This window comes from Diabrotica undecimpunctata, chromosome 6 (genome assembly GCF_040954645.1).
Source record: "Diabrotica undecimpunctata isolate CICGRU chromosome 6, icDiaUnde3, whole genome shotgun sequence".
NCBI classification, from domain to species: Eukaryota; Metazoa; Arthropoda; class Insecta; order Coleoptera; family Chrysomelidae; genus Diabrotica; species Diabrotica undecimpunctata.
In genome coordinates this window covers 29998105-30026058 of record NC_092808.1, presented here as the reverse complement: position 1 = coordinate 30026058, position 27954 = coordinate 29998105, and the positions used below count along the sequence as shown (strand labels likewise).

The window sequence follows — 27954 nt, the reverse complement described above, 5'->3', positions numbered from 1 at the left end:
ATATATATATATATATATATATATATATATATATATATATATATATATATATATATATATAGCTGTCATTAGGTCAGTGCTAACTTACAGAGCTTTTGCTTGGGTAAATATAAAAGGTGCTGTGGAAACAAAACAACACCAACTGCTGCAATGGAGAGGTTGGAGCCACCTTTTAAACATATATGTCTAAGAGGTAGCGCTAGTGACAATGATGCGACTGTGCTCAGCTGGTGCAAACCTTGATGTAGGAATGGGACAATTAAGAACTCGTTTCTGGCGAGAAGAGCTGGATGCGCTACGCCTGCTACAAGTAGCCTGGGACTCAATTAAACCAAAGTTTGTCTTTGACAAACCCTACAAAATCGAAACAAGCCAGTATAGGGAGACAAACGTGGCAAATGCGTATTTCATATAGACCGATGGCTCCAAAATGGAAGAAGGCTCAGGATGCAGGATATACTCCAAATCACCGAACCTAAGAATCAAGTGAGGTATGTAAAAATGCCAGAGTAGTTTAGACAGAGCTGGCTGGTATCTCCATAGCCGCAAAAGAAATACCTCAAAAAGGTATAGCCGGGAAATCTATAATAATATGCGCAGATAGCAAACAAGCGCTACTAACCTTGAATAGACCACGTATCAGATCAGGGTTAGTAATGAAGTATCACGATTCACTAACTCAAGCTTCGGATGGAATTAAGATCATCCTTAGGTAGGTTAATGGACACAATCGGAATAAAGGCAACCGCATTGCTAACCAATCGGGTAGGAAGGCGGCAGACTTAAGACTCTTAGGACCTGGGGATCTCTTTGGTTGGTCAACTACAACAATCGAGGAAATTGTCAAATATCACTCCCATACGCAAACCGTGAAAAGTTAAGAAGAAGAGCAAGGATGTAGACTTGCCAGGGTAACTCTAAGCAATCTTGAAAAGTCATCATCAAAAAAGTACTTGGGAATGACCAGGAAAAACCTTCGCTTGACAGTTGGTTTTTTAACTGGTCATTGTCAACTAAGCAAACACCTCCACACACTGGGGCTAGTAGACCTCTGCAGAAAGTGTGAAGGAGAAAACGAAACTCTAGAGCATGTCCTATGGGAATGCCCAGAGTTATCGTTAATACGAGAGTAAGCATTCGGCGACCCCTGGCTCACATCTGCCCACATAATAGAGATGTCCCCTGGTGATATGTCCACCTTCCTAGAAATGGCAGGATAATGAGCTAAGAATGACAGCTCCCTGGAAGGATGCAGAATGGGTCAATTTTGGTCTAAGTGCTCTGGAACTTAATTCGCTCTTCCTATTCTACAGATACAGAGAATACAAGATATATATATATATAGTGAAAGTATAGTCAATTGTTGGCCTTTTTAATAAGGGAGATATGCCGCACTCTTTCGGCTGACCATCTAGGGTACAATAGAAAAGAAATCGAGAGGAAGACAAAAATGTCATGGTTAAGAAACTTCTGTAAATGGTTTGACTGCACCTCCATTGAGATGTTCAGGGCAGCAGTATTAAAGATAAGAATACCTGTAGTGACTGCTAACCTCCGTCTAGAGGTGGCAGCATAAGAAGTTTATATTATTTTTATTACTAATTTTTATTATTTACTGTTTCTAAAATATACCATTATTAATTTTAACTTAGTAGTTCGTTTACACTTTTTACCGCACATTTTTAAAGTAAAATGTGACTCGTCACGTAGCAATATTGAAAATACAGAAATTTTAGACTTCCATTGGTATACATACTTTCAACATTGCATTTTAAATATGTATGCCGAGTTATAGAAGTATTATATAGCGCACGCAATTTGGAGGAAGTATCTAGACGACCGATTCGATATTTCGACTTTGGAAGGCAAGAGACAGTGCAGAATTGTATGAATGTCGAAATACTGAAATGTTTTTAGGATTTTGTTTGCAATAAAGTTAAAATTGAAATTCCAGGGATAAGCTGGAGAAGATAGGAAACGAGGATGGTTGATACTGTATTGTAAAATAGTATTGAGTAAGTGTGAACTGTATAATATTTTTTAAGATTATATAAGATAGACGTATTTTTGAAGTATATTGAGATAATTTATAGTCATTCATAGTAGCAAATAATTCCATTTCCATTGTTCCGCGACAGGTTTTGGTAATTGCTTTTGATAATAAAAACGGGTATTGATGAATGGCTGGTATAATTTATTTATTTTGTTTTTGGATTACTATGATTACGGATCGATTTATTATTAATAAAATATGTAATCACAGATTTTATTCCTTTAATGCACAATGAACTAACACGATATGGATCAAATATCATTTATGCTAATTCGATATCAGTGCTAAACCCGTGTGAAACTTGTGATCTAACTTTAGTAATTAAGCATGTACTCTGCTTGAACCTTTTAGCAATGCAACACATTTTACTTACGTAACTGCCGTTGAGCCCACCACTGTTCTTGAATGTACTATTTATATTTACCCATATATTTCTAATATTCTTTTTTGATTTTTTATTAAAGTTGTGATGGGTAGCTCCTTCGGGGCGACAGACTCAGTAAAACACAGGTTGAAATAAAAAAATAAATCTATTAATTTGGCATATATACAATAAATAAAATAAAATGAATTCTACGCCATACATGCAGTAAATAAAAATGAAGTGTTCTACGTCCCCGCCTGGGTCCCGCGATGAATGAACTCCCCGGCGAACGTCTATAAAAGAAAAGAAACTAATTAATACTAATAAAGAAATGAAATAGCAGACCCACGGTAATGTTCAATACACAATACCGATGGGTTCCGCTTGGCTAAGGACAGAGTACGATCCTCAATACGGAAATCTCTCTGTCCGGGTTGGCTCTGTGCAGATCCACGGTAGTGTTAAATACACAATACCGATGGGTTCCGCTTGGTTAAGGACAGAGTACGATCTTCAATACGGAAATCTCTCTGTCCGGGTTGGCTCGCAGGTTCACTACACCGGCGAGTCAGGGAGCCTAGAGCGCTAACTGCAAGACTGTCTAATTCCGCTACTCACACGCCTTAAATAGCCGTTCTGAATCCCACTTCGTCGTCTCGTTGTAGAAGTGGATGCGCAAATATTAACACTCCCACGGTTCGAACTGTTAAACGATCAGAACATTGTAACAAAGTTAAATTTAAATTGTCTAGATTAAAAAAAGGTGCTACTATAGTATGCGGTCTACCTCGAGGGTGCGATCTACCTAAAGGATTTGCACAAAATAATGAAAAGCAAGAAAACTTTTGTAGAAAAAATATTTATTCACAAGTAATAAATATTTGGAGCTAAATAAAGACTTAATTAATAAATAAATAAAAACTTTTGTAAATCTACCAGACCATTTTATTTGAAAAGAGGGGTTGATGTTTACGCATACCCTGGAAAAAGATTACGGTGTTGTTGCCTTTAATTGATGTGTGAAAACCCTTCTGAGAAAAGATTATGGTAATAAGCAGCTCATGTATAGAGTACCGACAAAAACAATCTTTACAAAATGAATAAAACGCATAAGTCAAAAGAATAATATTATTTTACTTTTACAAATTAATACTTTGTCATATCAATTTACTATTTTAGTTGGGACTAAGCCACAATATTAGCTTATTCCCAACTAGAATAGCAAATTGATATGACAAATTAAATTATTATTAAGTATTAGGTTAAAAAACAATAAAAATAAAAAAGCATAGATTATTCATTTATTTGTCTTTATTGCAATACTTACAAACTTTTCTAATTATACATTGATCTTTACACACATTTCTACTGCATATTTTACATATTTGTTTTTGTTTCCTGTCCTTTTTTGTTGGGTACATGTGACACCTTTTCCTTGTTAAAACTGGAGGTTTTTCTAATTTTTGCTTTTTATTGTATGGTTCAACTTTCTGTACGCATTTTTCAATACACTGTTTTGTTTCCCATTGTAGTCCCCTAGATTTTATTCTCAAAATTTGAGGCAACGCTAGTTGTTCTGCTGTTCTTTTAAGAAACAATCTTCTTCTTCAAGGAAGTAATTAATGGGGCTACCCCATTCATGTCTAAAATATTCATAAAAGATACAAAAGGCCAAGGGTTAGTTCGTCTTTTGCACATTTATGAATCATTTGGTCTAGCGTATCGACACCACATTTTGTACTATTATAATAGAGTATCATATCTCGTTTTTTGTCAACATCATCTGCACAGTAAACATTGTGATGCATGGTAGACAGAACTAGGACATTTCTTTGTTTTTTCGGAACGTAAGAAACAAGAGATGCTCTTGGAGTGAATCCGAAAATTGAAGATTTCTCTAAACGGTCCTTGTTTGGTACAAATTCTCGAGGAACAAATCTCTAATTTTTTTCACTGTGCCCACAAGAGTTAGTGAATTTGCCAGTAATTTATGTGCAAGAGAAAGATCAGTGAAATAGTTATCGCAAGTCACATTTCTCTTGGAATTATAATAAGGCTCAACAAGTTGTTTTACAACTTAAAATGCAAGACCTTTAGCTACCGTATTTTCGTTTTTTCCTGTATATGGTATTCCACCTAAAGGGTAATATGTTTTCGAGTCACAGGCCCAGCATATTTTCATGCCATACTTATCTGGTTTGAAGGCATATACTGCTTGAAAGGACACCTACCTCGATACGGAACAAGTTGCTCATCTAGTGTTATGTTTTTTCCTGGTAAATAGTATTTCTGAAAGTTTTGGTTGACTTGATCCCACACATCGCATGTTGCTGCTAATTTGTCATTCCTTCTTCGTCCAGACCTTTCTCGTGTACTTATCGTCAAATTGAACAAATCTTAGCAAATTTTTGAATTGTTTTAACCTCATGGTAGCTTTAAATATAGTAGATCCATAAAACTTACTCCAAAGTATATCTACATTATGGATGTTGGCACTCAGGTGCTCTGCAGTTAGTATAGTCAAATAAAGGCATATAGCTCCATAGAGTCGCAATATTTCCAGTTCTCTCTCCCCATGACTTTTTCGGCTTCTTTATTTGTACACTTTACTATTTCGTTCACAATTTTTTCGTCTGCAAACAAAAAAAATCAACAGGATCATCTACACTTTGACCAGGGACTAACATTACTTTGTGCACTCTGCTTTTTATTATGTCGCAGGTTCGCATACGTCCTGTCGGTTGTGGTTGACTCTTTCAGTTAATTTCATCTTTAGTTTCAAAAATTACACACTCTGAAATCTGGGAATTTCTAGTTACACATTCTTCTTCATTATCACTCAATACTACATACTGATCATCCTCTTCACTTGCTTCCGAAAGATGATCTTCAATTTCAGAGTCACTTTCAATCCACCTACTTCAAGAGATTCTTCATCATTGAAATCCCATAAATTATTAGCAGTTCTGCAGCTGATAATGGTTTTCGGGACATTTTATTCGCACTATCTACTTTCACTGTAACTCAATATAATTTTAGAAGAGCTTAGTTGTCGACACTAACATCGATATCAAACGACTGATAGCAGATGCATTATTTATTTCAAAATATGTATAGGTACCTATCTAACAATATTATTGCATTCCAACAATTATTATTATTTTTTAAAATTCATTTAGAGTAGATATAACACCTGTTGTAAGCATCTCTTTGATGTTTACATCAAAGAGATATTTACATTGTTTGTTACACGTTTAAATTTTATTATTGGATTTCTGGGATCATAAAAGTCGTTTAGATAATCCACAAAAACATTACCTGACTGCCAGATTAACTTCTGTAACAAATATTTAGACTTTAGGTATAAATACAAATAGGGTACGACGGGTCCGTGTTGCCCCTTTATGACAAAATTCTTTCGACGCAATAATTTCAAAAATGATAATTTTGAATAGCTCATGACTATGTTGAAGGAAACATATTATTACACAAATTCAGTGATGCATAAAATTCAATAAAAAATTTTTATCAGTTTGTGATAAAAAATTGGCGTCTCGGCCCCATTGGACCCACCTTGCCCGGATAAGGGTTAAGGAACTGTTTACAGTTCCAAGCTGTTACATATAGCTTTGTTTCCGGAACATTCAACCAATTATTAATTTCTGCATTTTTTAATTTTCTGTAGAAAAATTTATTTGATATATTTTCGTAACCTGATTTATATAATCTGTGCATTAATTCGTTTTAATTAAATGCTTTCCAAAATAATTATCCATTGTTAAATGCGCCCGTCAAACGAACATTAGTTAGTTTCACGTCTTCTACCGCTGATAATTAATTTTCTTGCAGTTCTACAGTACGAACCTAACAATAGTACAGCAAAGGAATTTTACCCGCTGATACTCGAAAAGCTCCAGTTGAGTAAGTAATGCATTTTATAGTTGATTACACTCTAAACAAATAACAATCAGAATACGAACGAATACAAAAATCAATGTTTGTTTGAATATGAAAGTATCAATAAATAAAAATAATCATATTTCAATTCTCTATCATGTATTACTGCTTTTTGAATTATAAAGCTGTAATATACAGTTGTATGAACATAGTCGGAGTACTAGGGTTTTTCCTTACCAGAGGTCTAATTATGGGAACAACTTCTATATATTTAGTATGTAATTTGTACCGTAAATAAGTTTACATGGATACAACCTACTAGAAATCTTCGCTCGATAATCGATTATGTAGTTCAACGTCAAACTTCCCAGCTGAAAACAACTGACGTAAGGGTATACCGTGGATCAGAATGTGGATCCGACCATCGTTTACTTATAGTCAATGTGATAGTTAATTATCGCAAAAACAATAACACTCAGGTACAGAATATAGAAAAGGGACAAGAAGTAACATCTCCTAAATATAACCTAGAAAGCTTAAAAGAAGATTCAACGAAATATCTTGGCAAATTACGACTGGCCACAAAATTACAAAATGTGGATCGAAAAAATATATCAGTTCAAGAATTATACCAGCAACTTAAAAAATGCATTTATGAGGCTGCAAGTGAAGCTTTGGGGTATAAAGACAAACATGAAACAAAAAATTAAGAATGGCGGTCGAAAATATGCAAACGTTAGTAAACAAGAAGAAAACTGCTTATCAGAAATAAATGTCAACGAGAAAGGAGTAAGATCACAACATATATAAAAAATTAAATCGAGATGTAAAAATAGAAGTAGTGAAAAGTAAAAATGAGATGTGGAATCGAAGATGTGCAGAGATGGATAGGTATATGGGTGGAACAATAGTTGGGCAAGCGTGGAAGGTGATAAAGTCTCTCCGGAGGAAAGGAAAGAAAAAATCTAACTTACAGTTAATAGATCTAAAACAGTGGAAACACCATTATGGGGTCTTACTGACAGAGAATAGATGTAATTTGAAATGAAAGAAGCCTGGGAACAAAAAATAATGCCAAAAGAATGGAGTGGCTGTATTATCGTGATAATGCATAAAAAAGGCAGAAAGGATACATGTGGCAACTACAGGGGAATCTCACTAATCGGTACTACATATAAGATATTAGCTTCAGTTGTACTAAAACGATTACTGCCATATACAGAGGAAATTATTGGCGATTACCAATGCGGCTTTAGGCCTGGAAGATCAACAATCGACCAAATATTTACTATCAGACAAATGCTAGAAAAGTATTGGGAATATAATAAAGAAGTACACCAGATCTTCATAGATTTCAAACAAGCATATGATTCCATAGATCGCTTAAAACTGTGGAGTGCAATGATGGAGTTAGGCGTACCAAAGAAGCTGACCATGATTGCGCGAATGTGTGTCAACAATTCCTTTGCACAAATTAGAATAGGAGGCAAAACTTCATAGCATTGGAATATGCAATGCGAAAAATCTATACCAGAGTCAAACCAGACATAACTGCCAGAGGAGCAAAGATTATTCTCGCATTTGCAGATGATGTAGATGCAGTAGCACAGACAACACTGGAAGTTAAGGATATAGTATCGAACTTTGAAGAAGCAACACTAAGCGTAGGCCTGAAAATAAACGAAGGAAAAACTAAATACATGGTCGTATCAAAAAAGGAACGACAGCGAATAAGACAAAACATTACCATAAACGATCATAATTTTGAGGTGGTTAAAGAATTCAAATACCTAGGAGCAACAATTACCAGTGAAAACACAGGAGAACGGGAGGTTGAAATACGAATACTGGCGGGGAATAAATCATTCTTTGCCATTCAACATATAATGAGGTCAAAGCTTCTCTCAAGGTGTGCCAAAATCTAAATGTACAAAACCATATGGCAGTGAAACATGGACATTGAGAAAGAAAGAAATCAATAAGCTATTAGTATGGAAACGCAAAATCCTGCGAATTATATATGGTCCTTGCAGGAACAGCGTGACAAATGAATGGAGGAGCAGATACAACAATGAAATAGAGACTCTCTTCGGGAAAGGAAACATTGTAAGATACATAAAAACCAATAGATTAAGATGGGCAGGCCACGTGGTACGGAGTGATGACGACAGACTGATTAGCAATGTGTTTTGGGAAAGACCAGATGGTAGAAGATCGACAGGAAGACCTGGAAAAAGGTGGAAAGACGCAGTCAGAGAAGACCTGGAGAAGATGGAAGTAAGGCCATGGGAAATAATAGCACAGGATCGGAATCAATGGAAGGCAATAGTAAACGCGGCAAAAACTCACGAAGAGTTGTAAAAGCCAATGATGATGATGATGATAGATGTAATTTCCAAGACATCAAAATGGAAGAAATATCCGAACATACACAAATAATTGAGATCAACCGGAGAGTTAAGCGATGCCCTCAAAAGATCGAGAAACGGTAAAGCAGCAGGACCTGCAGACATCCCAATTAAGTTGGTAAAGTATGGACCAAAAATATTACATGAGATGTTGGTTCAACTATTTAACAAATGCTTAAAAGGGCAAAATATCATTGATGATTGGAATGTTGGATACATCAGCTCAATATTCAAGAAAGGGGATAAACGCAAATGCTAATATTATTCGGGAATAACTGTTATTAGCTCAGTGGGGAGGTTGTACGGTCGAATAATAAAAAAAGAATAGAATCAGAATATGAAGACATAGAAGAACAAAATGGATTTCATGCAGGAAGATCGTGCACTGATTGTATATTCGTTCTGCAGCAGGTAATCGAAAAACAGAAGGCAAGGAACCTATCTATCCACCTATCGTTTGTAGATTTAGAGAAGGCATACGATACGGTACCTTTGAAAAACTGTTTTAAACATTGAAAGTATACATTTCTTCTAGCTTGCGTGTTGTGCGGGCAAGTAGTTCAACATCATCTGCATATGCCAAAATTTGGGATGATTTATTAAAAATGTTTTCTCTGTTGTCTATTTGAGCATCCCTAACCACCTTTTCCAGAGCTATGTTGAAAAGGAAATACGCCAGCGCATTTCCCTGTCGCAGCTCAACATGCGTTTCAAATGCCTGTGATTGTTCGCCCTGTATTTCGACTTTGCAAACAACTTTACGCATTGTAGCCATAACCAATCTTATCAGTTTATCGGGGATGTGGAATTCATCCACGGCTTCATACAATTTATTGCTTAGGACACTATCATAGGCCGATTTAAAATCTACGAAAAGATGGTATGTGTCGATATTGAATTCATTGGTTTTTTCCAGTATTTGCCTTAGCACAAAGATCTGGTCTGTTGTTGATCGACCAGGCCAAAACCACTTTGATATTCACCAAGAAGCTCCTCTGAATATGCACTCAGGCGACCATATAAAATACTCGAAAATATTTTGTACGCTGCATTAAGGAGGGTTTTTCCCCTATAGTTTCTACATTCCAATTGATCACCCTTTTTGTGTAGCGGACAAACGATCCCAATACACCACTCTTCCGGGATTTGTTCCTCATTCCAGGCTCTCAGTATGATTTTATATATATGATTAGTCAGAGTAGCACCTCCACATTTAATGAGTTCCGCGGGTATACCATCACGTCCTGGAGATTTATTATTTTTAAGTGTTTCATTGCATCCTGTACTTCTTGAATTGATGGAGGCTCCAATGGTATATTGTTGCTTGCTCCTGAGGGTGGTTGATTTGGATCTTCTACTTCGATAGTAAATTGTTTTTTATAGTGTTCCACCCACCTTTTCAATACTTCTTCTTTTGTATTCTTTTGTTTTGCATCCTTGGTTTAAATTCTTTTCTTGCATTATTTAGATTTTTATAGAATTTTCTTGTTTGATTTTCCTTTCTTAATGCCTCAAGTTCTTCCAATATTCTCTTTTCATAAGTTCGCTTTTTTCTCCGATGGATGTACTTCTCTTCTCTTCTGAGATCTTTATATTTTTGTTCTTTTTCTCGGGTTCTTCCTTGGTGCATCAGTTTATATGCATTGTTCTTTCTTCTTGTAATGTCCTCGCACTCAGCATCGAACCACTCATTACGTGGTGGTGGTCTTTGCGGCCCTAGAATGTTATTTGCTGCGTCTTTAATATAATTTTTACACATTTCCCATTGTTCACTAGCTGTTAGATTATCTTTAGTTATGTATTTATGATTATCTTTCGATATAGTTTTGAAACCTTTCTACCGTTTGCGGGTTTTTGAGGAGTTCAATATTAAGGCGCCTTGTTTTGGTACTTCTATCCGTCTTCGCATTTGAGATTCTAGCCAGAATTCTTGTGCCATCTAGAAAATGATCTGAATCAATATTGGCGCCTCGATCGGTGCGGACATCCATAAGGTTGGAGAAGTGTCTAGCATCTATGATCACATGATCAATTTGGTTGTTCGTTAATCCATCAGGCGAGGTCCAAGTCCCCATACGTATTTTTTTTGTGTAGAAAACATGTGCTTTCTACGATCATGTTTTTTGAGGCTGCAAAGGTGACTGCTCGGTGTCCATTCGAATTAGTATTATTATGGAGACTATATTTACCAATTTGCGGTACATATATTCCCTTCCGATTTTTGCGTTCAGATCACCGATTACTGTTTTAATGTAATTTCTGGGACAATTGTCATATATTCTTTTTATATTTATATACATATTTATTAATTATTCTTCCCAACAATAACTCGATTTTGTAAATTACTGTTGATATCCTCTAGAATAAATCCGACGCTAATGATCGTTTTACTAGGAAAACAAATAATGTTAATTAATCTGACAAAAGATTTTATTATTTCTATCACACTTTTGGAAACAACCAAACGTGAATGATATGATATCGGAAAATGTTAAACGCACTGGAATTTCACAGTGAATCTAGCACTAATATCAGTGTTTAATGAAAAGAGCAATTTGGTGGTATATTGGAAAGCAGTAAATGGCGGAACGATAAGCGGTGATAGCCTCATACTTTCAAATTAAAGAGGATCTCTTCTTTACATCATTCAAGCTTTATAAAATTTAAAATGAGAGTTTTACGTTGACGATTATATTGAGGATAATCAAACATTAATATCCGGTTTAGAAATAAATTAAATTTGAACATACATATTTTATTTCAAATTTAGATTTAATTTTATGAAGTTTAAAATTTAAAATTTTGGTGAAGGTGGGGTGCATAATACAATATAATGCTTTTAATTACTTTTACAGCACTTAATAATTATTATATAATATCAAACTTGAAGTTAAATCTAATAAAGTATTAAACATCACTCACTTTTAAACAACAACATGTACACTTTTTGGTAACTTAATTTTTGTAAAGGGTTGTATCCTAATATTTTGGTGGCTCAGACATGTTAACCTGTTAGTATAACCATTTTGCTTTTTTAACCTTAGTCAACATTTCAATCAAGTTTGTTTTAATTAAATGGTTTATACTTATTTTAGGCTTTTTAACCTGATGATGGAATTATTATTCCGAAAACGTTTGTGTTTTTTATGTAGCCCTTTTAAAGGGTTTTAAATATACCTGCATACAAATATTAGACCTCTTTTTAAATTCTATTTACTTTTATTTAATTTTATTTAATCTAAATTTGGTTTTTAGTTTATTTTATTTTTGTAAAGCGTTGACGTTTATTAAACGTGATTTTATTTTTTATCGTAAGTGTAGGTTTATCTTTCCTAGTGACATATAATAAATACACATTATACGATTTTATATCTAAACTAACCGCTAAACTAAAGCTTTAAATTATTTTGTATTAAATTCTACCTTAAAAATATTATTAAAATTAATTACTAATTATATTAATATGTAATTAATACAGTATTATTAATTAAATGTATAGTTTCAAGAACAAAATATAATTGAAATATGGTAGTTCAGATGTTTTTCCTAGATGGCTCCGTTAATTTACTGGACAAACGGTGTGACCTGTCATCATAGCCTTTTATATAGATAGATTATTTTAAAACAAGAAATATTATTTTAATAGTTATTTAACCAACAAGTGTATTAATAATTGAGATATTTTAACGCGTGATCGAAGCGAGCGCGTTAATGTTCGAGATTGTTAATCGCCATTTTAATTCACGAGTTCGTTACAAAACTTTTCCGTCGACCGTACTTTTCAGAAATAAAGATATCTTAGTTTAAATTTGTATTTACTTAACGATAAACAACAATTTTTCATTTTTTCAGGCAGTAAACTTAAAGATATTTCATTTGCAGTTTGTGCCACTCCGTTAAACCCTTCGTCAATATCCATCTTGCGATTTTTCAAATACACAGAATTTTAAACAATAAAGTAAATAATGACATACAATGGCAGATAGTACTAACAGCAGCTACTTCATTTTTTAGTGGGAATATAAATAGGTATAATATGTTGTGTTCCCTACACCACAGGTCACTGCCAATCACAGAACGTTTAATTAATTTATGCAAGCAATGTATGTTATGTTACCTATAATGAAATCGTTCATTAATAGAAAATCATTCATTAATAGGGGTCATTAATCAATGATTTTGAGGGTGTTAAAATTGATCATAAATGGACGGTCGAACGGAAAAATAATTTAAACAGATGATTTAATGGTATTAATTGGATGACATTTATGACTTTTATTAAATTTTGACAATCGCTACGTATCGAATCTCATTGTTTAGTGACAGATCATTTGGTGATAGATACAAATACCTGGTAACAGTAATAAATAACAGAAGACGCATCGAGCGAGGTCTCAAAAACAGACTATAAAATGCAAGAAAACTATTTTAGGCACTAAATAGAGGATTCCTCAACAACAAAGAAATATCAAGGAAAACGAGGATGGCAATATATGAAACAATATATAGGCCAACGTTGACATATGTAGCAGAAAACTGGATTTTAAACATCAAAGATTAAATACCTTAGAACAGCTTAGCTCAAGAATAAAGAAATAAAAATTTAAAATTAAACCGTTACTTGACACGATGAAGGAAGAAAAAGTAGCATGTTTCAGTCATATAGTACGAATGGACAGTAACAGGCAAGTAAAAAGAGAGTTAGAAGCTAAACCAATAGGAAAAATAAAAGAGACAGACCAATAAAAGACATATCAGAGATATTACAAAATAAGGGCAAACATTAACAAAAAGCAACATAATTTGTGAAAAACGGAAAAGCATGGAGAAAATCCATCAGAAGCTAGAATCACCTTACTAGATACCTAACGGTAGAAGAGGATCAATTATTTATATATGCATGCTTTATTTAAATATTCAATACTTTTATTTCTGCTGTTAAAAATGAAATATAGTTTCTTGAAACTGTCTAACTGTTTAAATTTTAACACTTTATAAATCAAAAACTACTATCTTTAGGGCAATAATGATACATATTACCATTCATGGAATTTCATTGTCTATTTAATTTAAAAAAATAAAATACAGGTTTTTAGTTAACCTTCGTCTTCCCACGTCGGTAAAATTACATGGAGTCCCATGTGGGTTCCATTTGTACCCCAGAGAAAAAAATGCGTATATTTAATTTTTATTATAAGAAAATAAAATAAAATCTTAAATTAACACATTTTTATTACATCAAAGAGTATATCGAACAAAAAAGTAATTTTCATCATTTAATTAAATTAACTGTAGGAATAAAAAATAAATCTTAGGACCGAAAACTAGTCTGAAGTTTATTGGCATCGGGTGCAAATTACTTCCTTGATATGGTGTTCTGCACATACAAAATTTTTACACTGCTTATAAAATCGCCTTGATTTACGATCTTTATTTCGACTACATAAGTAGCAACGTCCACTTTAAGATCGTTCACAGGCTGCTTCCATTTGCATCTTCACCAGCGCCAATTCTGGAACGACATCTTGCATGTACTGCTTCAACGTCTTACTCAATCGTACTCCGTCATTATATCGCCTGGTAATATTTTCTTTTAATAAAGCTTCTCCTAGATTTAGTAAAAAATTACGTCTATCATCTTTTTCTCTAGATGAATCCGGGTACTGATACACCATAAGATGTAAGCGTTCAGGCCAGAAATATCCAATATTTGGTCAAACACTGCCATTGGCTATCGGTTGCATATCCTACGAGCAGAGTATTGCTTTACCATCTTATCTGTGGTATCTACTGCAGCTTTTGTATGATTATAGTGCAGTATAATATCTGGCTTGTTATTTAATGTTTCATATGTTTTAAACATACTAGAATGAACAGGTTTGAACAGAGTACCACATAGGCTTAGTCCTTTTTTGATAGTTTTTCGGCGAGTGGTAAGCTTGTAAAAAAATTATCTGTAGTTATGCCATACCCAGAGCCAAGTGGCTCAATAAGGTCAAGGACAACTCTTTAACCTAGATTTATTTCTATCTATCTATACAAGGATTTTTACAGCTGTCGCCGCCTTCCTTCTTTCAGCCAACTTCTCCAGTCCTTTCTGTTCTGCCATTCTCCATCTCTAAGGTCTCGTCTTTCCATGGCCTCGTCCACTTCATCCCTCCATGATCTTCGGGGTCTACCTCTTTTCCTCCTTCCTATTGGGCTCCAATCCGAAATCCTTGCTATCCACCTTGTATGATCTGTTCTTCTCACATGTCCATACCAGATTAAACGTTTTTCTTCGATGTAGCTGAGTATGTCTTGTTCTACTGCCATTCTTCGTTTTATCTCCTCATTTCTGATGCGATCCATTTTTGTCACTCTGCAGCTTCTTCTCATGAACTCCATTTCAGTTGCTGTGATTTTGGACCTGTTTCGTTTATTTATTACCCAATTCTCTGCTCCATAGGTCATTATACTGCGTACCAAGGTGTTATAAATTCTCTTCTTTGTATTTCTGGTAATCTGTCTATCCCACAGTACCCCGTTTATTTGTTTAATACATGTTCTTGTCTGTGCTAATCTGCCGGTTATCTCTTGCTCGGTGGTTCCATTTTTTGAGAGTATGAATCCTAAATATTTGAATTTGTCAGTGCCGTTAATTTCCCTATTATCGTCCATTTCCAAGTTTCTCACTGGTTCTTGCTCTGTTGTTAAATATTCGGTCTTTTCTAGATTTATTTCCAGTCCATTTTTTGTGTATTCCTTTTCTAATTTTCGGAGCATATAGCACAGATCTTCTTCATCTTGAGCCGTTACTACGTGGTCATCTGCAAAGCTTAATGTGTACAAGAAGATGTACATTTAGATTTATTTCGGGTGCGTTATTCTTTTTTCCAAGATAAACGCAAATTCATACTGTAAGCATTTTCGCTGTCTGCCATCGCCCAAATCTTTAAACCATATTTATCATGCTTGCTTTTCATGTACACACGAAAAGGGCATCGCCCTAGGAATGAAACTAGTTGTTCATCTATGGTAAGATGCGGTCCAGGTGAATATGCCAGTACAATTTTTCACAAAAGTATCGAACACCTCTCTAATAGGTGCTAGTTTATCATGCACTTTACGCTCAGCTCTGGTAGAATAGTCATCGAAACGAATAAATGCTGTAAGCAACTGAAATCTATTACGTGACATACTTGCCGAAATAATAGGCCTAGCGTATTTTTTATCGGTACACCATAACATTTTTTGGGGCTCTTGTGTAGCTTGAAGTGCTCCTTGAATAAGCAGAAGTCCTAAATAAGCGCGAATCTCTATATGATCAGTTAGCTGCCAAGTACGTGCTGGTTTATTTGGATTTTTTTCGTTCCATTTTGTTTATAATCTAAAAAAAATTACCCAACATTACAATCCGTTTATGTCCTATTACGTATCAACAATAAGAATAAAATAACTGAAACATATTACAAAAAATTCGAATTTGATGATTTGTAAGATGCAAATTGATAAACAGTTATTATCAAATAAAGATATTTACCTGTTCAGCTTTATAATTTGTTTGAAGTACTATGATTCCTAACAAATCGTCTGAGAAACACAACGAAAATGCTTCAATTCTAGTGGTGAAATTCGAACTATATGTAGTGAGACCTGCTTGTTTCTTCAAAATATTTTTTACAATTCTTCGTGTCTGAGGATAAAGTATTTTTGACCAATGCATGCCATCTTTAGATATATACGATGGATTGACAGGCTCTTCTCTTACGTTTGCTTGGTTTGTAATTTGCTGAACATTTTCATTATCGGCTTCAATGACGTCAGACAATTTTTCAATGATTTCTGGCTCCAGATCACTATCTTCGCCTTCAGAGAACACTATGACATCCTCTTCCAATTCATCGTCAGACTCCGCAAACATAAGTCGCTTTAATTCGGCTTTAGATAATCCTTTTTGCATTTTCAAAGTACGGCGGATGCAAAAAGCCAACACTACACTATAACAAAATCGAAGTAAAAATATACTAGTACTTACAGCTACGACGCGACAGGAAAACTAAATACGTGTAACCATCGCATTTCGTTCGATGTTCTGTTCTTAGAGTTGCGACATGCGCGTAGTAAATTGCAAAGCCACCGATAATACAGATGACACAGATTCCCACGCGGGGTACGAATGTACCCCAAGCCGATCATAATTTATTTGTTTTTAATTTGCAACATCGTTACTGATTTTATGAATAGGATATTATTTGCAATACCCTAATGTACACAAAATAAAATTAGCCAAACGAAACAGTCGCTAATTTCAAAAATATTACCAAAAATGTGTATCTGGGGTACAGCTGTACCCCACCTGGGAAGACGAAGGTTAAAAAACAGATGGATGGCGCATCACGTCGTCATGGTGAAGTCATTACAGTTGTTAATATCAAAAATAAAAGCAAAACTAAAATTAAAAATCAACCTATCTTTCTAATAATATGTCGTATTTTGAAACATTAAGGACGGATCGTTTTTAAATGAATACAGTGTATAATATTAATAATCATATATACAAATTCTTTATTTAGCAGAAAATTAACATGATATTATTTCTTTAGTGAGCAATGAGGATCCTGGTAGTAATAACGACAGTGACGAAGAAGAAGTAAGTGAAGAGAGTAGTAGTTCCAGTGATTCTGATAACACAACGTCAGAAGAAAGTAGTGAAGGTCAGGTAAGTTAAAAGATAGTTTTTTATCTACTACTATGAAGACAGCAAGCTAATAATATTTATAGCGTCACCACGATCTGATAATAATTTAAGGAATGAGAAGGAGGAATCTTTAAATTTATATTATATCCACAAAATGTTCTCTTATATTTGTACAGGGTTGTTCTTGTTTACGTAATGTTACTACAAATTTGGAAAGATGGGTCTTAGTTGCTATTTATTTTCTTTCCAGATAAGTTATTATTGGAAATTCTTTATTGGATAACCGGTAACTTTTATGCTGTAATCTATCATTTGAACCACATTTTGACACAAAAAAATTACTCAATTATACTCCAACAGGCAAAAAAGATGTATGAAGAACTCGAAAAACATGATCATACTACACTTGTTAAAATGGGACAGACAAAGCCTAATCTCTATATTCAAGAAAAGACGATAAACTGATCCTAGTTTATGTCCCAATAATTATGACTCACTCTTTAAAAAATACTAAACAAGATTGCCCAATGGTGAGAACAAATTATTTTACTGCTGAAAATTTTATTATTTGAATTTTTCTATTTAATTTTCATGTTTAATCTAACTTCATATTTTAGTAACCCTTTTTTGGCATACTGGGTTATGATATTGATTTAGTTTTGAAGACCTCATACACTTCACACTGTAAGATACGTTAACAATTTCCGTCAGATTTTTCGTCATTTTAAAATCCGTCTTTTGAGTAAATGGGATTTTTACGGAGATTGGAAAACTATTATAACCAACTCTCCTACTTTATCCAGGCTTAGCACTATCAACTACAGTTTGAGCGCTACTTAATCCACAGGCGGACTCCATTTTATATGCCGGTATATTTAATGGATATCTATTATTTGCGAAATAATTATAAACAGCTTACAATTCCTTTCGAGAATTAAATTAAATGTGACATGTAAAAAATAGCGGTATGTTTGTAATCAATAAACAATGCGGTGTTTTTTAACTTTTATTGTAGGTACCAATAGACAAAGATCATTCTTTTGTGTGTTTGGTTTTTCTCCAGTTGAACATTAATTTCCGTAAAAAATCAGAAAAACCAGTTATTGTGACTTAATGAGTTTTAATTTTTTCTGTGCTGTAAATAATGCGTTTCTGCATACAGACGCTTTCGGTCAAAAGAAGATACTTGGCGGTAAATGTGCTTATTGAAACTAATACAAACAAATTACTTTGCATAATATATGCTAGTTAATATTTTATAAAAATGCTATTAAAAGTGTGTATATATTCTTGAAGAATTGTTTAAATGGCACCGCCAAATTGACGCACGTCTTTAATTCTGACAATGTGTGTACATATAAATTCTGCTGATTTTAACCAAGTTCCTCACCTTGTTCTGGTGGCAATGCAGGCAGTTTTTCTTTATAAACCTGAACTGGAAACTGTATACAAATGTTACTATATCTTCGCAAAAGTGCCAAAATTTTACTATTGGAAATATTTAATGATATAATCATGAATAATTCAGTAATAGCTCAATTTCAAGATGTAATCATTATCCCCATACTCAAACAAGGGAAAGATCCTAATTCCGTTCACTCATATAGACCTATCTCACTTATGTCTTGTGTACTGAAAACTTTGGAACGGATGATTAAACATAGATTGGAATGGTGGTTGGATAAAAAGAAGTTACTTCCAGAATTGCAGTTTGGGTACAGAAAGGGCTATGGTACCATAGATGCACTTGCCACATTGGTAACGGACATTCAGAACTCCTTCTCAAGTAATATTTATTTACCGACAATAGTATTAGATATAGAAGGAGCATATGATAGTGTTTGTCTCGATATTTTAATGGAAAAATTAATAAAAAATTTTCATATACCACCACAATTGGTAAACACTATTCTTAACTTTTATTCGTGCAGAAAAATTTACCTTAGAACAAACAATAATAAACTTATAGGTCCTCGTTATAATAAACAGGGACTACCGCAAGGATTAGTTTTAAGCCCTCTATTGTTTAATATCTATACTGCAGATTTACATAACATTTCCATTAAAAATCTCAGCTTTAAAATAATACAGTATGCTGATGACTTTCTTATGTATTCTTCTACCAAAAAATACGATAACTGCATTCAAACTTTAGAAAAAATACATGATAGATCCAAAAATTGGTTCAAACAAAATGGGTTTGAAATTGCATCAAGTAAATCAAGTATTAGTATTTTCACTCGACACAATATCCCAAAACTAAATCAGATAAAATTGAATGGGTATGATTTTAATTTCAGTTCTTCAATTAAATATTTGGGAATGATTCTCGATCGCAAGTTAACTTGGAAACTTCACGTTGAGTTTATGTTGGATAGATGTAAGAAGGGTCTAAATTTCCTCAAATCAATTACAAAAACATGGTGGGGTGCAGATGTGGAAACTTCTTTGCTTTTCTTCCGATCTTATATTAGATCAATTATCGATTATGGATGCATATTATATGGTTCAGCAAGTAAACATATTCTGAAAACAATACATGTGTTTCAAAACGCAGCATTGCGTATTTGTTTGGGTGCCATGAAATCGACGCCTATATTAATGTGGAAGCTCGACATGTGGAAGCTCTAGAAAATCCCTTGGACTATATAAGAGAATACCTCAGTCAAAAGTTTGTTATTAATACACAAAATCGTAACACTACTCTCTACTTAAATATCAGAAAACTGAACGAAGAAGATTTAACTAATCGATATTGGAGAATTAAGAACTCACCTCCACTTTGTGAGGCTTTTAGAAGCATGACAAATTTTGATTATGACTTTAAATCAGAGGATAATCTTAACATCGAACATTTTTATTTGTGCTTGCAACCCATTACTGTGATACAACCGAATTACCATGTAAATTCTTCTATTTAAATGGGAATAAGCCACAATTAAAGGTTAAAATACGTTTATTGACGTTTCAATTTCCACTTCGGAAATTTCCGAAGTGGAAATTGAAACGTCAATAAACGTATTTTAACCTTTAATTGTGGCATATTTCCATTTAAATATAAATTAATTTAAAATGCCACAAGAAAATAGCTTCAGAACAATATAAATTCTTCTGTTAGCTCAAATATTTTGAGGTCCTGTTTATCTAGTCTGTCAGACTCTTTAGTTATTTATACGGATGCCTCAAAGTCTATTGTTGGTACTGGGTGTGCTTTCTACATTCCAACAACTAATACAGAAAAACTTTGTCGACTAAATCCTAATTTTTCAATCTTTAGTGCTGAAGCTGTAGCAATATATGAAGCATTAAGATACTTTGAAAACACTCAGAATACATCTGTTACAATAGTATCTGACTCATTGTCTGTTATGTTAGCCATTGAAACTTTAAATTTTCCTAGTAATAACTCAAATATATATGTCTTTCAAATTAAAAAACTTGTTTATGACATTTATAAAAACCGAAGAGTTGTTCATTTTTTGTGGGTTAAAGCACATATAGGTCTTAAATACAACGAACATGTTGACCTATTAGCTAAAAAGGCCATTGATACCGGAACGCAAGCTGATCACCAAATTTGTAGACAAGACGCATTAACAATAATTAAAAATAATATCAATAGTAAATGGAAACAATCTTGGCACATATATAGCACGCAGTCTTCCTCGCAATATGCTTCTATACAGCCTTTAATCTCAAGTGATTATTGGTTTAAAAATTATTCTGTTCCACGAAGGTATATAACATCCATAATTAGAATAAAATTTGGACACGCCTGCTATCCTAGTCATCTGTCCAAACTAAAAATCGTAAATTCAAATTTATGTCCAGACTGTCAAAAAGAAGGTGATCTAGATCACATTTTCTTCGAATGTAAAAAATACACAAAACAAACTGAAGATCTAATAAAAAATTTAGTCAACATCAAAATTTTTCCTCCGTACAATATGTGCTATCTGCTATCTCTAAATATAAGAGTTGTAAATAAATGTTTGATGGAATTTATTTGCAAAAGTAAGCTTAATATTTAACTGTAATTAGAATACTAACCTCTGTTTTACCCCATTTGTTATTAGCTTTTATCCGTGACCCAATCTAGTTTCTCTTAAAAGCAATATCTTGATGGGTCCCTAGACGAGAAACGAGTGTCCATGTTTTATCTCTATCCTATCCTTAATAATAATTTTAATGCTTAAAAATTTGTAATGCTACTTAAGTTTGAAATTCATATTATCTTTTTATATTGTACTACACAATCTTTCTTTCTGGGTAGAAAATTTTCATGTTGTGACTGGCTGTATGGCACTTGCGTATGCCATTAAAAAAAAAAGAAATTATAAACCTGAACGCTAAATAGTGCTTTTAGAAATACTTGCTTAACGTTAGTAACTAGAGTATTGACTAGATAACGTGACCTGAAAACCAGAGGGCTCTAAGTGACAATTTCAGTAAAAATGAGATATTTTGCCTAGAAATCTTTATCCATAGTTTTACGAATTTCGGCTATCGGCCAATAAATGAAACAACGAGAACTAAAGAAACATTTCCAAGTACACCTAATGCTAATATTTTAGATAAGGTTCTAAGAACACAACAATAACTGTATAAGAATTATACTTGAATGTATTAAAATTTTGAGTAATGGATTCAGATATAAATACAGAGATTAGTGATTTCTAAAGCAGTGGGTCAGAATACGTACCGAAAAACAAAATTTCAGGAAGTATTTTACTAAATTTACTTTGCTATAATTTTGTAACCTAACCTTTTATTGTAGAAAAAAGGCACTCATTGAGTGATAGCAGTAATAACGATAAAACTATGCGTAAATGATAATGGTACCAGATTAATATCATTATGCGAACAAAATGAAATGAAAATTGCAAATGGATTTATTTAACACAGAGACATACACAAATACACATGGACGCAAAATACGATAGGGTTAAAATCAATCATAGACTACACAATCATACGACAAAAGACAAATATGCTTGTACAAGATGTAGGAATATTGAGAGGAGCTACCTGTGGAAGCGATCATCACTAATTAAAAGCTAAGATCACATTTGGAGTAAATAAACCTAAAGAAGAAAAAGAAGGAAATGAAAAAGAGAAAGAAATGTAGAAGAGGTGTAACCTAACCAGCTTAGAACAAAAAAGCGTGAGAGAATTATACAGAAATAGATTAAATCAAAAGTTGGAAAAGAACATTACACTCACATAAAAAGGTGTGTCCAGGAGGCAGCAACAGAAGCCATTGGATACCAAATCCAGAACCAAAGAAAACTTCCATATTGGTTTGACGAAGAAATAGAACAAGAAATAAAGAAGAAAAGAGACCAATATCAAAAATTCTTAAATACAATGAATATAACGGATAAAATAATATACAAGGAGTTTCAAGCTAAAGTACGAAATACGGAAGAAAAATGAAGCATGGCAACAAAAGTGATGATAAATTCACATCTAGGAGGACGAAGAAGCACAGAAAGTTGGAGTGTCTTAAAATATTTACAAGATAAGAAGAGAGACATAGTGTAAACAATAACAATGGATGAATGGGAGCATTATTTTGAGAAAATCCTAAGGGAAGATAGACCACAATTTAAAGACAGCAACGAAACACAAAATATAAATATTTTAACTTCGCCCATACGAATAACAACTAAAGAAGTGGAAGATGTATGTAGATCTCTAAAAAATAAAAAAGCACCAGGTCCAGGTAACATCCATGCAGAGTTAATTAAACACGGTACGACCAAACTATATACAAGTTAGCCAAACTGTTCCAAAACTGTATTAATGGATTGACAACCCCAGAGGAGTGGAAGACATCATTCATATCCACTATACACAAAAAAGGCAGAAGGGATGAATGTGACAATTACAAAGGCATTGCCGTGACAAACTCGATCAGTAGAATATACGGAAAAGTAATTAAAAACAGAATAGAAAGCGAATATACAGACTTAGAGGCTGAGGAACAGGCAGGATTTAGGGAAGGTAGATATACTGTTGACCATTTGTTTTGCATTACACAGATTATTGAAAAGAAAATTGCAGTTAATCAAGAAGTAGATTTATTGTATGTACACCTACGAAAGGCTTATGATAGCGTACCACATTATAAATTATGGGAAGCGTTAGAAAAAACAAACATAAGCATGAATTTAATAAATGCGACCAAAGAACTATACGCTAATGCTAATTCAAAGGTAAAGGTTGGAAATAATCTGTCAAGTGGATTCCAAACGTGGGTCATATAATGAAGGGCCATATAATGAGGGGCGAGAAGTACGTATTACTTAGATTAATTATGCAAGGGAAGATACAAGGGAAGAGAAACCCAGGACGACGCAAAATATCCTGGCTAAGAAATTTGAGAGAGTAGTTCGGATGCAGCTCATTAGAATTATTCAGAAGCGCGGCCAATAAAATTAAAATAGCGATGATGATTTCTAACCTCCGATAGAAGAAGGAACCTGAAGAAGAAGGATTCCAAAGGAATAAAGGCCTTAAGCAGGGCTGCTGTCTCTCCCCGACATTATTTAAAATTTAACTAGAACAAGATCTAAAACTGTGGAAGCGCAAATGTTGAAATATGGGAATGCCGATTCACAACAATAGCATATACACTTGTCATTTGCAGATGATCAACTAGTGATTGCACAAGATTATGAAGATATTGAGTATATGACTCGACAATTAATCGAGGAGTATAAAAAATAAGGACTTAATCAATATCCAAAAAACCGAGTATATGTGTATCGGCGGGAAACAACGAGACCTCATATTGGAAGATGGAGAAGTTATCAAACATTGCAACACATATAAATATTTAGGTATGATCATTACAAAAGAAGGCAACGTAGATGACACAATTGAGAAGAAAAACAACCAAGCAAGAAAATCAATTTACCTTCTCAATAGTTTTGGGATCAATCAATCTCTAATAATAACAAACATAAGATATATAACACAATCATTAAAAGTATAATTACCTACAGTAGTGAAGTATGACAAATAAAGGAAAGATACAAGAGAAAACTTGAGGCAGCGGAAATGGATTTCTGGAGACGTTCAGGTGGAAAATTTAGACTAGAAATAGTAACGAACAACAGAATAAGAGAAATTATAAAAGTAAAACATACAATAGTAGACGAGACTGGTACCCAACAACTTAGATGGTACGGTCATGTACAGAGAATGTCTGAAGAATGTCTCCCAAAACAAGTCTTAATGTGGACCCCTCACGGTAGAAAAAAAAAGAGGAAGACCCCGCCTTAGTTAGAGAGAAGGCATCAATAGAGAAATGAATGACAGAGACATAAAAGAAGACATGGATAAATCGAGAGGAGTGGCAACTGGGTATCGGAAGACGTAGAAGAACGTTTTAAACCGATCTATATATATATATATATATATATATATATATATATATACTATACAGGTATCATCATCATCATCAGTGATGCTACAGCTCTAGTTGAGCCTTGACCTTCCCCAGTCTATTTCGCCAGTCGTTTCTGTTCATCGCCAACCGTTGCCAATTTGCCGCGCCGATTTTCCTTGCGTCCTCGTCCACACCGTCCCTCCATCTCAGTCGTGGTCTGCCTCTACTCCTATTTCCCACTGGGACCGATAATAGAGTTCGTCTGGGTGGGTAATTTTCATTTGCTCTTGACACATGTCCAGCCCATCTAAGCCTACCTATTTTTATGAAGGATATTACATCTCTACCATTTACTATTTTTTTATACTTCTCGTACAATTCGAAATTATATCGCCTTCTCCAAATACCATTCTCACAGAATGCGCCCATTATTCTTCTTAGTATCTTCCTTTCGAAGACGAGCAGAAGATTTGCGTCTGTTTTGGAGATGGTCCATGTTTCTGACCCATATGTCAGCACTATACAGGTATTGGAAAGCGTATTAAAGAATTTAAGTCAAATTTATGTAACTTAGTATTGATTACCTATATATTAGTTGCTTATAGGAACTTATTTGAAATTGGAGAAAATTCAGGGTCTTCTCAAGACAATAAGCCAACAATTTTAGCTCAAACATAGTAGATTATTCATCCAGTGATACAAACATTAGTGAAATAATTCAAAAAGAAGAAAGGAAGTTAACAAGAAAAAGAAAAAGAAATCCTACAGCTTGAAGACAAACATAAGAAAAGAACAAAATCAACGAGGAGGAGCGTATCTAAATACCAGAAAATGTCTTGTCTCTACCAAGCAAATTAATTAAGAAAAGTATTGTGGAAACAATTGCAGGTCCAGTGCATAAACAAGTTTGAAAATGATGTGAGAAAGGATATAAAGAACCCTTACTATTCGCTGGATCAAAATGGAAAGTACCATTACCTATTGAACAACACAAAACGCATTTTAGTAAAATGTTGAAAATCTGCTGAGATGAAGTTCAAAAGATCTTTTTTCTTTGAATATTTTTTTGTGAAAAACACCGAAAAAATAATAATACTTTATGACATATAAGTTTTTTATGACAATACTAAATAAGTACTATAAAACCAGTATACACCGTTTATTTAAAGAAAGCTGATACTGGTACTACTGCGAAGTCCTTACGGGGAAAGGACAAAGTATCAAAATATGATTAAGATATTATTAGATACTACATTCAGTCTTTGCTCAAGTGGAATAGCATTCATCATCATCATCCAGCCTCAAGAGTCCACTGCCGAACATAGGCCTCTTCCTCATGTTTCCAACCCCGTCTATCTTGCGCCGCTCTTATCCAGTTTTTATTGAGTCTTCTTAAATCGTCAGTCCATCTTGTAGGTGGTCGACCGACGCTTCTCTTGTCTTCCCTTGGCCTCCATTCCAATAACCTCTTTGTCCATCGCCCATCTGTCATTCTGGCTATGTGTCCTGCCCATCTCCATTTTAGTCTGGCTATCTTCTCGATGATGTCAGTCACTCCTGTTCTTCTCCTGATGTCTTCGTTGGTTATTCTGTCTCGCAGAGTTATTCCTAACATGGACCGCTCCATTCTTCTCTGCGTGACTCTCAGTTTGGTAGCTGCTGCTTTTGTTAAGGTAAGTGTTTCTGCTCCGTACGTCAAGACTGGGAGGACGCACTGATCAAATACCTTTCTCTTTAGGCATGTGGGCAGCTCACTTTTAAAAGTTTCTCTCAGTTTTCCAAATGCTGCCCACCCAAGGCCGATTCTTCTCTTCAGTTCATGAGTCTGGTTATCAATGCCAATCATAATTTCATGTCCCAGGTATTTATATCTATCTACGAGTTCTATTTCTTTCCCACCAATACTGATGTTCTGGTTGGGTACCAAATTGGTCATGATTTTTGTTTTTGAGATATTTATATTTAAACCTACATTTTCTGTAGCCACAACGAGTTCCTGTACCATCTCTCTTGCCATACCTAGATCTTCAGCTATTATAAGTATATCATCGGCGAAACGTAAGTTGTTTAGATATTCTCCTTCTATTTTTATTCCCTTTGTCATCCAATCCAAATTCTTAAAAGCATGTTCTAGCACCGTATTAAAAAGTTTAGGTGACATTGGGTCTCCTTGTCTAACCCCCCGTTCTATTTTTATGCGATTACTGTTAGTATGTAATCTGACAGTGGTTGTTGCCTGCAGTTATATTTTGTATAATAATTTACTATATCTATAATCTAGCCTGCATTCTTTAAGCGCCTGTAATATTTTGCTTAGCTCGGCTGTGTCAAAGGCTTTGTGAAAATCGATAAATATTAGAACTAGAGGTTTGTTGTATTCCACTGCTTTCTCTATTAGGGTTTTTATACTTTGTAGATGGTCATTTGTTCCGTAACTTTTTCGGAATCCTGCCTGTTCCCTTGGTTGATAAGTCTCTAATTTTCTTTCCATTCTCTTAACTAGTATTCGCGTAAAACAACTTATATATATGGCTGAGGAGGCTAGCATTATTGAAGGCTGGAATAGCATTATTGGAGAGCAAACTCAAAGAATGGCTACTTGGACTCCACTCTTAATTTTGCGATCGCTGACTGTCTACAACGACAAATTGACAACCTTCATTCTCGAATTGAAAAATGTTTCTTGTAAAGAATTTCCAATCTCCGAAAATTTTGAATAATCCTGGGCCCATAACGGTTTCTTAATATTGTTCTGAAGCTATTTTCTTGTGGCATGTTTGGAGAATGGTAAAACAGAAAAAAGAACAGCATCTAAAATGGCTAAATACAAAAAATACTGAAGACCATCAAGCTTACAAAGAAGCCGATAGACAACTACGAAAAATGATAAAACAAGAAAAGAATAAAACATGGGATCAGAAATGTCAAGAAATCAATACATACATCAGAGGGAAGCAATGTACAGAGGTATGGAATTTTATACAATCAGTAAAAAATACAGGAAAAGACAAAGCACACATACACACCATAAAACCAAGACAATGGAAAGATCACTATGAAAGCTTGCTGACAGAGACAAGACAAGAATACCTAGTGAACTCCCCAACACAGTCAGTACATATACAAGGAGAGGAAGCGAGGGTAGACATCGAAACA

General features: G+C 34.1%; 1 protein-coding gene across 1 annotated transcript in view; it reads left to right on the top strand.

Annotated features, from left to right (window-relative positions):
• Positions 1-27954, top strand: part of LOC140443339 (uncharacterized) — a 284421-nt gene that overhangs the window by 242445 nt on the left and 14022 nt on the right. Inside the window, exons 6-7 of the mRNA XM_072534546.1 lie at positions 6267-6338; positions 17308-17423. Coding sequence (XP_072390647.1) covers positions 6267-6338; positions 17308-17423 — 188 coding nt within the window. The remainder of the gene's footprint in view (positions 1-6266; positions 6339-17307; positions 17424-27954) is intronic.